General features: G+C 42.2%; 1 protein-coding gene and 1 long non-coding RNA gene across 19 annotated transcripts in view; one reads left to right on the top strand and one right to left on the bottom strand.

Moving 5' to 3' along the window:
* The window catches only part of DOCK11 (dedicator of cytokinesis 11), a 128801-nt gene extending 119134 nt beyond the window's left edge, over positions 1 to 9667 (top strand). For 17 of the 18 annotated variants that reach the window (XM_037908166.2, XM_043523009.1, XM_043523005.1 and 14 more), the window contains one exon: positions 8542 to 9667. In XM_037908166.2, the coding sequence (XP_037764094.1) occupies positions 8542 to 8664 (123 nt within the window). In that variant the 3' untranslated portion in view covers positions 8665 to 9667. Of the gene's footprint in view, positions 1 to 8419; positions 8439 to 8541 lie in introns of all 18 variants that reach the window. The other variant, XM_043523008.1, reaches the window with a different exon arrangement.
* LOC122461842 lies at positions 318 to 8656 on the bottom strand. The gene is made up of 2 exons (XR_006284054.1): positions 8527 to 8656; positions 318 to 2725 (listed from the first exon to the last, which is right to left on the bottom strand). It is a non-coding gene; the product is annotated as an uncharacterized LOC122461842 (long non-coding RNA).
* Positions 9668 to 14854: the final 5187 nt, after the last annotated feature.

Raw genomic sequence — 14854 nt, 5'->3', positions numbered from 1 at the left:
ATTATCTCTAGCCTGGCAGCCCAGTGTAGTGAAATCACATTCTGTGGGCAACTTAGTGATAAGAAGGTAAGAGAGGTATCCTCTGATTCGAAAAATTCTACAGAATCATTTCAGTGGAGGACTCACTCCCACCTTCCCCTGCCCCACAGTGGCCAGCTCCAGGTCCTCTAGTTGGTGGGAATTTTGATAATACAATGTCTTCAGAAATGGGTCAAGCTGGGTATCGTTTGCAGCCCTTATTCAAGCCCTTTCTTCCACACACACAGTGGTACCAAACATGGCAAACCAAGAACAATTATATAGCTACCTATCGGAGAAAATGTTGAAAAATCAATGTTTTTTTAATGATACTCTAACACAGGGATGCATTGCTTACATTAAAAAGGACACTGATCTCTGGCAACCCTAGGGAAGTTATCCTTGACATGTACGACTGAAAATATTTATTCATCAAAGTCATCTCCATCTAAGGCATCACTGCTAGACCCATTGTCATGCTGATCCTCGTCCATATCACACTTGGACTTCTCTGTACAAGGAAGGCTGCTGGCTAAACATTTGCATGGTGGTGAGCACCTGGTCTTTGTGCACAAACATTTGATTAGTTGAAGGACTGATTGGGGAGCGCATGGTATTTCAAACATGACTAGTGTGATCAGTCCATCCTCCAATACCCCTTCATGCCTGATAGGGGATGGTAGTTTTGGATATGTTTGATCATCCCAGACCCATTCCATTGCTTGATAATTTGCCCTCTAGATGGCACCCCTTCTCAGTGGCAGTTTTGTTCCGTCTGCCTTCCTCTTGGAAAATGTCTACCAATGTAACTCGGCAAGTGTCGTAATGTTGGTCTTCAAACGGCAAACTCATCATGTAAACACCTCCAGCGTACTTATGACCTCATCAGTGATTGTCTCAGCTGTTCCAAGCACCTCCAGAGCCGGGATAGAGTCTTTGGAGGCTGAAACAAAAGCCTTCCAGTAAGATAATGTGGTCTTCCCAACCAACCTCCAGTAGTGTCACATTCTGAAAGGGCGTGGAGACCTGGCAGAGTGGCAGCTTTTAATGGTCCGAGTGATAGGAACAGGTCTCTGAGGGATACACTGCGATTCTGCTCCTCAGCAGCAGGCACAAAAACAGAATCTTCTGAAAGTCTTGGGTAGCATCTCTGTGACATACCACGGTGCAATCCAGATCAGTGAGGGGCTGTCTCACCATTGTCCTGTAACCTTAGGTACCTTACAGTGTCTTGGTGCTGTAGCTCCCACCTGGGCTGCTCACAAACAGCCTTCCAGCATGCCACCCATGTCCTGTGTGTCTGTGCATAACTGCAAACTTCCAGCCACACTTGGGTTACTTCTGCAGGGTGACCCCAACATATTCCCAATCGCAAATTTCCCCCCTAAAATATATGTCCTGTGCTGCTCAGCCCTCTCCTAGACAGTTCAGATATATTAAGTCCATTATTCCTTTAAGGGAATAATATACGCTAGCTTGTTATCTTAAATAGTTACCCAGACACTTTAAGATAAACACACTGATTAGGTAAAACAAGTTTAACTATAAAAAGAGAGATTTTAAGTGAGTACAAGGAATGAGGCATAAAAGTCAAAATGATTACTAGAAAAACAAAGATAACACCTTCTAGTGCCTATCTTAACAAACTATATTAGATTCAAAGCAAAATTTCTCACCACATGCTTCCAAGAGTGTTACTGACCAAACTCTTCCGTTCAGGGCCCCTTCCCCAGAGTCTAGCGGCTGTTTCTTTCGCCTTCTCAGGTGCAAAATTATGAAATAGACAGGGGGAGAGAGAGGAACAGGTCTCTTGGGGTGTTTGCTCCTCCTTTTTATAATTTCAATTCTCCCCCTTGGAAAACATTTCTATCTGAGAACCAGGAGATGGAGGTCTGATGGAGGAAGGACACCTCCAGCTGTTTTTTTGCTAAGATGCAGATCTCTTTGTCCATGTCCCCTTTTCTTGCCAAAGAATGTCCACTTGATAGGTTATGTCCCATCAGCTTGCCCTTTGTTTTAGAGAAACTGGCTTAGCCCCTCCTCAGACTTATCTGGGAAACACACTTCAGTCATGATGTCAGCTTATGTTCATAACTTTACACATAATGTTGCTACATGCATTTTACCATGATATTACTGATCAGCAAGTTATGAGTTTTCAGATGATACCTCTCAAGGCATACTTTGTACAAAGAGTATTACAGTAGGGTGCGAGTATGGGGTGCATTCTGTCACAATTGCACAGAGCGCTAGAACATCTGAGTCTTAGTGCAAAAATTTGGAGTTCAGATGCACCTCTCTTTGTGGTATTGATGGCACGCAAGATAATTCTAGCGTCAGCCTCTTCGTGAGAGCAACACAGAAACTTCACTGAACATGCATGGCAGCAGCTTCATAATGCCATGTCTCACATGTGGAAACTGTGCATAATGAATGCCTTTGGGCTAACCACAGAAGAAGCAGGTGTTCTTGTCTAAACACAGACCTTGGGACTTAGTATAAGGCAAGTCTTGCCCACAGCTGGCACATGTCCCATCCATTTTCCTGTTGCTTGATGTACTTTCTCTCCAACCTTTCCATATACAGTTTGTGTGCATTTCTTATAGCATGTAAGGTGCCACAAACGTTATGTGTTACCAGATCTTCAGTGGTGGTATCCTCCAAAGATTCGGCTACTAGTTGGTACTCTTTGTCTTCCCATTGATATCTAAAAATGATCAAGACCAAAGTTTAAAAACAAGGATTTTCTAATAAATTACTTTGGGATTGTATGTAATGTATGTTATATGCATTGTTGTATAACTATATGCATGCTATTTGAAGATGGATTCTGACGTCTTAATCAGTGCTTCATTACAACTCTTTTGGCAAAATAAGCAAAGCTGATAATACCACTGAACTGCTTCTTGTTTGCCAGTGATGGCAAATCAGCTTGATGCATTGCTTCCATTTACAGTAATCTGTAACATTAAAAAAATGATTCAGGTGTCCTGTTCTGAGCATTAACTGATAACCCAGTACTGTCAGTCGAGGGCCACAGTGTAACTTTGTGAGGGCTGCATGTTTCCCATGCCTGTGGTAAAGTATAATTACAAAAACATTGATTTTTTTAAAATCATTTTGTCAAATATACAGCTCCATAATTATTCGAGTTTTGGTATGTTTGGTACCATTGTTTTGGTGGCAGAAAGGGGACTGATACCCAACTCGACCCATTTCTGATGACACTGTATTACCAAAATTCCCACCAACCAGAGGACTTCAAGCTGGAAGCGGCGGGTGGGCAGAGCCACATTAACCAGTAGGCTGATAAGGCTATAGCCTGAGGCCCTCCTATTTTTAAGCCTTACTGGTCAGGCAGGGGGCACAGCCGGGGCCGGGTGTGGGGGAGGGAGCTTGCAAAAGAAAGGCAAAGCAGCCCTCTGTGGCTTGGAAGGAGCTCAGCCACACTGCCAGGGATCCAGTTAACACTGGTGACCGGACACTAAAAATCCGGTTACCATGGAAACCTGTGCCAACCATGGGTGTAGTTTGAGCAGGCATTGTCCCCCCACTATGCCCCCCACCCCCGATTTCTCCAGAGCTCTGCTTAGCTGTCAGGGAGGGAGGAGGCTCCCTCTGTCCCTCTCCTGGGCTGAGGCTGGCAGGCAGCTCCAGGATGCTGCCTCCTGAGTCCTAGTGCCCATCACCATCATCTTCTATGTGTGCTGGGTCCCGTTTCCGGACAACTGGTGAGCACCTGTGGGGGGGCGGGCCGGGGCGGGGGGAAGGGGCAGTACCAGAGCGGTAGGTGGGAAGCTTGCACAGAACCTGCACACACTCTATCTAACTCCAGCCAGGACGATTGCCCCTCCCATGTATAAGGAACGAATTCCCACACATTTGTAGGAAAAACAATACAAGACATCCCATTCTGGATTCCAGTCCTTGAACTTTTACAGACCCTTCCATCGAGGGGCATCAGATGTATGATGTGCTGTGTTCAATACTGTAGTGAACTGTACTAAAAATCAAAGACATCCAATGTTTTTCTTTGGTGTATTTTTCTGTACTGGGATGCACAGGCCACCAAGTTCTTCCCTTATGCTCAGCCTAGTTCCACAGGCCAATGCATCTTTGTACTTTTAAGGGGTTGCAAAAGCACTGGAGGAAGCTCAATACACAATGTTGTAGGTTTCTCCCTCCCCGCTCCCTCAAGGATTTTAAATCCACTTCTTAGCAGGCTATGATAGAAAGACTGGCTGAATAGGCTAAAGGCAGGTTCTGTCCATTTGCTGGTTCTCCAGACATTCAATCCATCATAAAAGTACCTCACATTTGATTTCTTTTGAGTTTAATTCCAAAAACTTAAAGCTAAATAAACCTGAAGTTAGTCCTCATTTTTCTGCCCCAACTCAAACGAACTTCTTTCCCGACTGGAAAATGTTGGGTAAGCATGGGATGTGTGAGATTCGAGATGGGAATGAGAACACAGGCCAAGTCCTGCTGACAGTTATTGACTTCAGGGAGAACAGATTTTTGCACAAGAATAGATTTTGGTTTCTCTGCTTTTTCACACGTGGTATAAGCAGAATCTCATTCACTTTCATCCCCTAAACTCTGAGTACTTAAGGGAAAAAATAAGCAAGGTTTGCTTGATTTATACATGCACATGAAACAGGACACTCTGCCTTCATTCTATACCAGCCTTAAACACCAGACCTAATGTAACAAGGGGGTCACAACAGCAGCCTTGGTTGGACTGTTCTTTTGAAAGATCCTTAATGGTTCTTCTAAAATGCTGATTTTCAATGAAGTCTTTTTGTTCAGGGGGGCAGAGAACACAACAGGGAATAGGTCTGTTTTGTCAACTCCTAGTCATTCAAAAGCTGAAAGCCTTTACATTAAGTTTGTTTAATGTTTGTACAGTGATTTTGAAGAGCTAACAGTACAGAAGTGCTAAATATTATGACTGGGCAACCATCTAAAGATCTGTGTCACTTCTAGCTGTTACCTTTTTCTTACAGAAAGCTTAAAACAAACAAATGCAAACCATAGGGGGCTGGTGGACACAGAACTCATGCTTTAAAAAACTCATGTCAGAGCTGCTGATCACACATTCTAGAATAGATAATACTTAGCCCTGCCATGAGTGCAGGGGACCGGACTAGATGACCTCTCGAGGTCCCTTCCAGTCCTGTGAGTCTGTTCTATGATTCTGATTGTGGAAGAGCTGGTGACAGAATGGCCTGATGTAGTGAATTACTGGAGATTAACTACACAAACTGGGTTGCAGTATACTGTGCTTTAGAGTGCAGCCTTCGCAGATGCAAATAACTAGGATCCTAGCCATGTATAGGCTGGCAGTTTTTGCAAGAGTACAGTAATAAGTCTTGGCTTGCTGGCAACTTGAATAGTTACATCTTGCCTATATAAATTCCTTCCCTCTTTTTCTAATGTTTCTGCTTCTTGGCCTAAACAGCAGTGTGTGTGTTAAACAGCATGTAAAACCCAGGAGGAAATGAAGTGGGTATGTGGGTGTTATACCATTAGATATACATGCACTGTAATCACACTTTGGGAATCTTCTGGGTGAAAGGTGTTGTACAGATGTAATCTATGATCAATAATAGCACAGTGTTAACAGATGCAGAAGAATAACTTGTACCCATCCATTAACATGGTATGAAATCAAAGGCCAGTTGGCTCTTCGAAGTGATCTCTCTACCTCTGGGATCATATCTTTAATTTATAAAAGAAAGTTAATATAAGAAAGCTACAGTACCAGGTGTCTAAAATGAATAGTTGTGTTTGTGTTTGTAACTTCTGATTGAACAAGATGTTCTCAGAATTTCCTAGTCATGTTATGCATAATAATTTCATCTCCTACAGGTTAGAGTACTATATACAGTATAATTTTAACTGAACATGTGAAATCAAAATTATTTTACATTAAAATAGCCTGGGAGGAGGGTCTGCACACAATATATAATGATTTTTGTTTGATTAAACAGTTCCCTTCATTTCTGTTATAACTGTACCACTTTATATTCATATACATCATCAGGTCTCTTGAAAAATATTTCATCAAATTCAGTGGTGACACAAACAGTTGTGTAAATTGATAGGAAAATGTATGTAAGTGGCAAAGTATAACTTGCATCAATTTGGCATTTGCAAACCGAGTGCAATTTACAATAGTTTGGTGTCTGTGGAAGCCAACTAGAACCTTGACATAACTGGATGTTGGTTCAGGTCAGTGGGAGTTTCCCTCTCTTGTGCTGGGTCTGAATTTGGCCCTGGGAGTGTTGGGGAGGAGGAAAGTACTAAGGGGTGGGGAGTGTCTGCTTTACCTTACATCTTCTAGTTAGTTGCTTCTTCTGCTACCTGCCCCCTGCTGTGAATTCTCCACATATTATAACCTGTTTATTTCACTGCTGAATTTTGCCCAGAAACTTTCACAGAGTTGCACCTGCTTACTCCAGTCTTTTTTCAAGTAAACATGACCAAGCTATTTAATTTACATGCAGCTGCCAGAATTTGAGGGTTTTTTAATTCTGCAATATTCAAATTGAAAACAAATCAGCCAGTACCACACCTTGGCATCACAGCAGGTAGGGGGCTCTTAGAACAGAGATGCATTGTTAATATACTCCCTATTATCTGAACACATTTAAAAATGCACCATCTTGTTCTCTTCGATGAATGGGGCAACATATTAATGCATTATCTGCTGTTTTCAGGTTAAGTGCTAGCTAAGAATATTAGTTTTCATTAATGAAGATTCTACATTTTGCATTATATAAAATGAATAGCCCAAGATTTCTTATATACAAAATTGATCTTCATGTTCGTCTTACTTATTACATGTAGATAATGGTTGGCTTTGAATCTTTTGTGCATTTAATAGCAACAAAACGTCTACCAGTTTTACCATAATGAAACTCTTCTGCAGAGTTCCTCAGTTAAACACAGAGGAGGAAATTGGGTTAGTTTTGAGACCCAATTTAAAAAAAAAATTGGTTGCTATACTTTTTTTAAAAATCAGCCAACAAACAAATATTGTCCCCTATTTTGACATGGAAGGGAGAAGGGCAACCCAATAGATGCCCCCCTGAGGCCCACTTTCAGGTCATTTACGATAGTGAAGGGAAGGGAAGCTGCAAGAGAGAGAGAGATAGGGGAAGAGAAGGGTAGAAGCAAAAGTAGATGGAGAACTGCAATTAGAGGACACAGGGAGCCACAGAGAGAAGCACAGTGCTGGATGGCCCAAAATGGGCCAGATTCTGAGCTCGGTTCCATCAGTGGAAATCCTTTGGCTTACCAGTGCCCCCACAGAATGTACACTAACCCCCCAGTTACCTATCCCAGTAGGAACTCTCTGAAATCAAGGTACAGCAGATAGGTACTATGTTGTAGTTCCCACTGTGCCCTGACTTTTTTTGGCAATAAATGCAAGATTGGTGACACAAACGTTTATGAATTGGTGTTGATTTTGCCAAATTTGGCAGGGGGGAGGTTTTATATTTTTGGTTTGAAACACACTTTTCATTGCTCACAATCTAAACAAAACATTTCATGCAGAGTCACACAAAACATTTTATTCAACTCTAAACAAATTTTTACTTTTGAATTCTCCAAAAATTTTCATTTTTAATTTAACCCGAAACAATTTTTTGACTTTTTTCAAAATTGCCAGTAAACTGAAAAATCCATTATTAACCCAGCTCTACAGCCATGCTCTCTAAGAGAGTACCAAAACCAGTTTCATCATGTCTATGCCTGCAACTATGCTATATTCACCACTCTTCACTGACATCCATTGTCATCAAAGGGTCAATTTGCTTCTGCAGGGAAGGCTCAGAACTTCCACCTATTTCAATGGGATCTGAGCACCTAGAATCTTTCTACCACCAGGTTGTACAAGCAAGTGGGTTCCTATCTGTATTTGTATTTACCGTTCATCCTGACAGTTGCATCACAGAATTTAGGTTTATTTTCTAAACTAGAGAAGTCTGCAAAGCTACTGAAATCAGACTGAGAAATATCAGTTTCTGGAGCTGTGTGTCCGTTTCATTTTGTACATTTTTAAATGCTGCAGTATAATGAAGTTTGGTTTCTAGGTCATGTGTATAGGTCATGAAATCATACTATACAATACTGATTTTGGTTGAACAACATCTTTCACAAGCAGCTTTCTGTTCTTTGGTAATAAATTCCTGATTGCCGCTAAAATAACATTTGTTCTGAGCTATTGTTAAAATATACAGGTATAGCAGTAAGGAGTTCTTAGACTCTTGCCTGTCTTTAAGCTCAACAGTCTCTTCTCCTGAAATCTACCTAATAATATATATGCATCATGCTGTAGTTACTGAATAACCATTCTTTCTTATTTCTTTGTTATGCTGCCTTTGCAACCCAGCTTTGAAGACAAAATTGGGGTAATGCTATGCCACTTTTGCTTTGTGTATCTTTTAAAATAGTGATATCATGAGTGAATAATGAGTTGAAACTTGACTTAATTACTACCTTGGTTTTGTTTAGATGTACCAAGAAGATACGATGCATTCTCCCTGGATGCACGACTCCTTACATGTTTTTTGCGCAATCAGCGGAACATCTGGTGATGGAGGTTATGGCTCGCTTAGATCCACTGCCGAAATATAAAGAGATTTAGAAGTAAAAGTGACACTTTACAGATATTTCTCAGGAATACTTGGAGCTGTGCAAAGTTTGTTAAAATTCAAATGAGTGACTAGTATACATTCAGTATCCCCCTCCCCCAAATTAACATGCTTTCAAACAGTGTTCTCGCTTATTTTGCTGAGCAGCATTGAAAGTGCCCGGACAATTGCACCACTGTGCTTGTTTTGTACTTTTTTAGTTAAATGTATACAGTACACTGAAAGGCATTTATCAAAGTATGTACTGAATTGCTTAATTATGAGTTGAAATTGTAATGGTAGCCTGTAAAGTTGTAATATGGAATATAATAAAGTGTAAAACTGCTTTGTAAGTAGAAAGTGGAGTACAGCATATAGAAATTACCCCTGTGCAATATTTGCTGCTATATTCCCAGTCTCGTGGGCATGGGGTATGCAGGCTGGTGTGGAAGTCAGCCTGCCCTCAGAGCACTTGTGAGCAGGAGCGGTGGTGCCAGCCATGGTGCAAAACGTTTTCACTGCCCCATCCCGCAGCAGTCATGCCTCCAATATATTTTTAAAAGGCTGAATGGTACTGTGGTACAGCACTTCCTAGAAGCTGGTACCTAGGGCAACAGCCCTGCTTGCCCATCCCTAGAAGCGTCCCAGCTCCTGAGAGAGCCTGTCTTGCTAGAAAGTGATTTAGGCTGTATATGCTACTTATGCACCAAGAGGCATTACTATACAATAGCTATACTTACTTAGTTTGAATCCTGCATATATCACATTTAACACCTAATGCAGACACCACATAGTCCACAAATAGATGGTCTGTCAGGTGAATCGGGAATCCTTGTTGAGCCTCTGGGAGACTTACCTCAGCTGGCTTTTTGCCTCTCGTACACTGTCTGCTTGAGGAACCATCATTATGACTAAGCAAGATCTCTGATAATACAATCCTTTGTTTATCTAACTCTTCCTCTTTATCATTCATGGGATAGAAGCTGAATAAACCTTGAGAGATCCTGTGTGATGGAGTTATTACATTTTATGTATAAGATAAGTAAATAATTAGAGACCTTAAAGTGGGTCTGGGAGTCTAAAGTGCTTTAGCACCTTTCAGAAAATTCTAATGTCGTGCAAGGTCTATTTTAAAGAAAGAAAGGTTTTCACTAGAAATTTTCAGACTGAAATAACTTTTATTAACTAGACTTTTTACATCTTGTGACAAACCTCAGTGTTCATTCCCCTATGCAGGATGGATCTCCTAGAGTTGTATCCCTCAAAACAATTTTTCAGATAAATGTTGCTTTTTCTGGCAGATGGTTGAGGGACATTTAAATACAAAGGGATTTAGTCTTTAGTGAATTTCACATGCCCTCATACAGCATCTGTGTCTCTTTCATATCAATGGGACTTATTCATATGTGGGAAGAGGAAAATGGATCCTCAAACTACTCAATAATTCCTTCATGCATTATCTTTCATCCAACAACAAATGTAATGTCTTTATTTTCAAATCACTCCTACTATTAATACAATTCCATGCATCCTACTGTCTGTAGCGCTTTTAATTTTGACATGAATAAAAGCAGGTGCATAACAAAATGCATACAAATATATACAAGAGACTCTAGCTAGGTTTTGACATGGGAAAGGTGTCTGAGCACATTCAACCCTATGAAATGCTAAACCTCTAATCTCTATAATAAAAGTGGTCTATAATAAAACTAGCAAATAGTCCACACCCTATGTATGGTAGCTGTCCTTTATGGGGAGCTATGTCCTAGCCTTCCCGTAACTGGCCCAGGTGGCTGATTAGTAAATAAAGGTTACCTAAATTCAGTTAGAAGGGAATACTCCAAGGGGCGACAGGAAGCTCCTGTGGGGAGGAGAAACTGAACCTAGAGGGTGAGCTCTCTGGGGAACCCACCAAAATGTTGAATCTATAAGAGGTGCTCCTAGAGAGGGAAGCCTCCTATATGGAGGACTGCAATCAGCCAGCATCCAAGGGGAGCTTCTCTCAGCCAGGAGTCTCCTTGGCAGTGACCAGAAGCCTGGCCTGGAAAGGATCACCTGCTGTCCCTGGAAAAGAGTCGCTGTGGATGGACCTCTGACTTCAGAGAAGGATCTTACTTCAGTGAGGTAAGAGGCCTAACACCAGGTGCAGAGACTGGAACCAAGAGACCCCCCAGAGGGAAGTGCCTGGGTAGAGAGAGCTCTGGGCTCAGGTGTGGGATGGGTAGACCAGGAATGACCTAGTCTCCCAGCTGAGATGTTGAAGTGAAAGTTTTGTTCATGTCTTCTGTTGCATTTTCTGTTAACAAATGAGATCCTCCACAAGGAGGTGCTCTTTAGCACCTGATGGTCTGTTTGGCCTTGTTGATACCCTGGGCGAGGGGAAAATCAACTAAGGGCTCATCTGCAACCCCATGTCTGCCTGCAAGGGGACATGACAGGTAGCCTGGAATGATGACAGTGGAAAATGGCAAAAATTAATAGAGTGTCCTGGGAAGGAGATTGAGAGTTCCATTACTTTTAGTAGTAAGCAAAATATAGATACTCCTGTTTCGCAAACAGATCATGTTTCTGCTTGTACGTGCTTGTGTTCCAGCCAGGATCCAAATTTAGTTTCACAGAAAGAGGAAGAGAGATTAGTACATTTAGTTATAGTCATTACTATCTTGGTCATCAGCTTTCTTTGAGGAATGTTTAAGGACAGATAGTGGGCGTATTCCAAATTATGCTTTGAAAAGATAAATATGTTTAGCAGTGACTGCAATAAATGGCCTTATCTGTCCATTAATAGCAGCCAGCAGTACTGAAAACATGTTCTGGTACACAGGGACAGAAAGCAAGGTAGCGAAAAAGTTTCCAAGCTATAGGCACTGATGCTATCTCAAATGCCATAGCCACACTAATAGTTATTGCTGATGCTGTTCTTGGTGATGACAATGTGATTGTTCCTGGTCGCTTTATACTCCCTAGTGTTCCCAGCTGACATTCTGGAGAGAGTTTTCAACAATATGTATTATGCCACCAACATACACATGTTCAGGAACAAACAGGTAATATGCAAACACTCAACTGTTTGCAGGCAAACTAAATATTTTGTGCCCACCTCCATATTTTTCAGACACAACATGCATTTAGGGTCAGAATGAGCAGGGCATGGAATGCTGTCAATGGGCATTGAGGGCACTCAGCTTCTCACAATATCAGGAGCCATTTTGATGTTTTGTGTTGTGAACGAGAAAAATAAGGAAAAAAGATGTAGAAAAGGTATCTGTCAGCACTTTTCTTTGAGAGTATAACTATCATAGAATCATAGTATATCAGGGTTGGAAGGGACCTCAGGAGGTCATCTAGTCCAACCCCCTGCTCAAAGCAGGACCAATCCCCAACTAAATCATCCCAGCCAGGGCTTTGTCAAGCCTGACCTTAAAAACTTCTAAGGAAGGAGATTCCACCACCTTCCTAGGTAACGCATTCCATTGTTTCACCACCCTCCTAGTGAGAAAATTTTTCCTAATATCCAACCTAAACCTCCCGCACTGCAACTTGAGACCATTACTCCTTGTTCTGTCATCTGCTACCACTGAGAACAGTCTAGAGCCATCCTCTTTGGAACCCCCTTTCACGTAGTTAAAAGCAGCTATCAAATCCCCCCTCATTCTTCTCTTCCGCAGACTAAACATCCCCAGTTCCCCCAGCCTCTCCTCATAACTCATGTGTTCCAGTCCCCTAATGATTTTTGTTGCCCTCCGCTGGACTCTTTCCAATTTTTCCACATCCTTCTTGTAGTGTGGGGCCCAAAACTGGTCACAGTACTCCATATGAGGCCTCACCAATGTCGAACAGAGGGGAACGATCACGTCCCTCGATCTGCTGGCAATGCCCCTACTTATACAGCCCAAAATGCCATTGGCCTTTTGGCAACAATGGCACACTGACGACTCATATCCAGCTTCTCGTCCACTGTAACCCCTAGGTCCTTTTCTGCAAAACTGCTGCCTAGTCATTCGGTCCCCAGTCTGTAGCAGTGCATGGGATTCTTCTGTCCTAAGTGCAGGACTCTGCACTTGTCCTTGTTGAACCTCATCAGATTTCTTTCGGCCCGATCCTCCAATTTGTCTAGGGACCTCTGTATCCTATCCCTACCCTCCAGCGTATCTACCTCTCCTCCCAGTTTAGTCTCATCTGCAAACTTGCTGAGGGTGCAATCCACACCATCCTCCAGATCATTAATGAAGATATTGAACAAAACCGGCCCCAGGACCGACCCTTGGGGCACTCCACTTGATACTGGCTGCCAACTAGACATGGAGCCATTGTCTAAAGTCAAGGAACAACACATCCACTGCTTTCCCCTCATCCACAGAGCCAGTTATCTCATCATAGAAGGCAATTAGATTAGTCAGGCATGACTTGCCCTTGGTGAATCCAGGCTGACTGTTCCTTATCACTTTCCTCTCCTCTAAGTGTTTCAAAATTGATTCCTTGGGGACCTGCTCCATGATTTTTCCAGGGACTGAGGTGAGGCTGACTGGCATGTAGTTCCCCGGATCCTGCTCCTTCCCTTTTTTAAAGATGGGCACTCCATTAGCCTTTTTCCAGTCATCCAGGACCTCCTCCAATCGCCATGAGTTTTCAAAGATAATGGCCAATGGCTCTGCAATCACATTCCCCCAATTCCTTTAGCATCCTCGGATGCAGTGCATCTGGTCCCATGGACTTGTGCTCATCCAGCTTTTCTAAATAGTCCTGAACCACTTCTTTCTCCACAGAGGGCTGGTCACCTCCTCCCCATATTGTGCTGCCCAGTGCCATAGTCTGGGAGCTGAACTTGTTCGTGAAGACAGAGGCAAAAAAAGCATTGAGTACATTAGCTTCTTCCACATCCTCTGTCACTAGGTTGCCTCCTCCATTCAGTAAGGGGCCCACACTTTCACTGACCACCTTGTTGCTAACATAAAAACCCTTCTTGTTACTCTTAACATCCCTTTCTAGTTGCAAGTCCGTTTGTGATTTGGCCTTCCTGATTTCACTCCTGCATGCCCGAGCAATATTTTTATACTCCTCCCTGGTCATTTGTCCAAGCTTCCACTTCTTGTAAGCTTCTTTTTTGTGTTTAAGATCAGCAAGGATTTCACTGTGAAGTCAAGCTGGTCGCCTGCCATATTTACTATTCTTTCTACGCATCGGGATGGTTTGTCCCTGTAACCTCAATAAGGATTCTTTAAAATACAGCCAGCTCTCCTGGGCCTTCTCCTGTGACCCAATCATAAGAACAGCCATACTGAGTCAGACCAAAAGTGCATCTAGCCCAGGAACTTGTCTTCCAACAGTGGCCAATGCCAGGTGCCCCAGAGGGAATTAACAGGTAATCATCAAGTGATCCAACCCCTGGCAAACAGAGGCTAGGGACACCACCCATGCCCATCTTGGCTAATAGCCATTGATGGACCTACCCTCCATAAATTTATCTAGTTCTTTTTTGAACCCTGTTATAGTCTTGGCCTTCACAACATCTTATGGCAAAGAATTTCATGGGTTGACTTTGCATTGTGTGAAGAAATACTTCCTTTTGTTTGTTTTAAACCTGCAGCCTATTAATTTCATTTGGTGACCCCTAGTTCTTGTGTTATGAGAAAGAGTAAATAACACTTCCTTATTTACTTGCTCCACACCAGTCATGATTTTATAGACCTCTATCATATCCCCCCTTAGTTGTCTCTTTTCCAAGCTGAAAAGGCCCAGTTTTATTAATCTCTCCTCATATGGAAGCTGTACCATACCCTTAATCATTTTTGTTGCCCTCTTCTGAACCTTTCCAATTCCAATATATCTTTTTTGAGATGGGATGACCACATCTGCATGCAGTATTCAAAATGTGGACATAACTTGGATTTATATAGAGGCAATATGATATTTTCTATCTTATTATCTATCCTTTTCTTAATGATTCCCAACATTCTGTTTGCCTTTTTGACTGCCACAGCACATCGAGTGGATGTTTTTAGAGAACTATCCACAATGACTCTTGAGTGGTAACATCTAATTTAGACCCCATCATTTTATATGTATAGTTGGGATTATGCTTTCTAATGTGCATTACTTTGCATTTATCAACACTGAATTTCATCTGCCATTTTGTTGTTCAGTCACCCAGTTTTGTGAGATCCTTTTGTAGCTCTTCGCAGTCTGCTTGAGAC

Source organism: Chelonia mydas, chromosome 9 (genome assembly GCF_015237465.2).
Source record: "Chelonia mydas isolate rCheMyd1 chromosome 9, rCheMyd1.pri.v2, whole genome shotgun sequence".
Taxonomy (NCBI): domain Eukaryota; kingdom Metazoa; phylum Chordata; order Testudines; family Cheloniidae; genus Chelonia; species Chelonia mydas.
The sequence above is the reverse complement of the archived record's forward strand: the minus strand, read 5'-3'. Positions and strand labels throughout refer to the sequence as shown.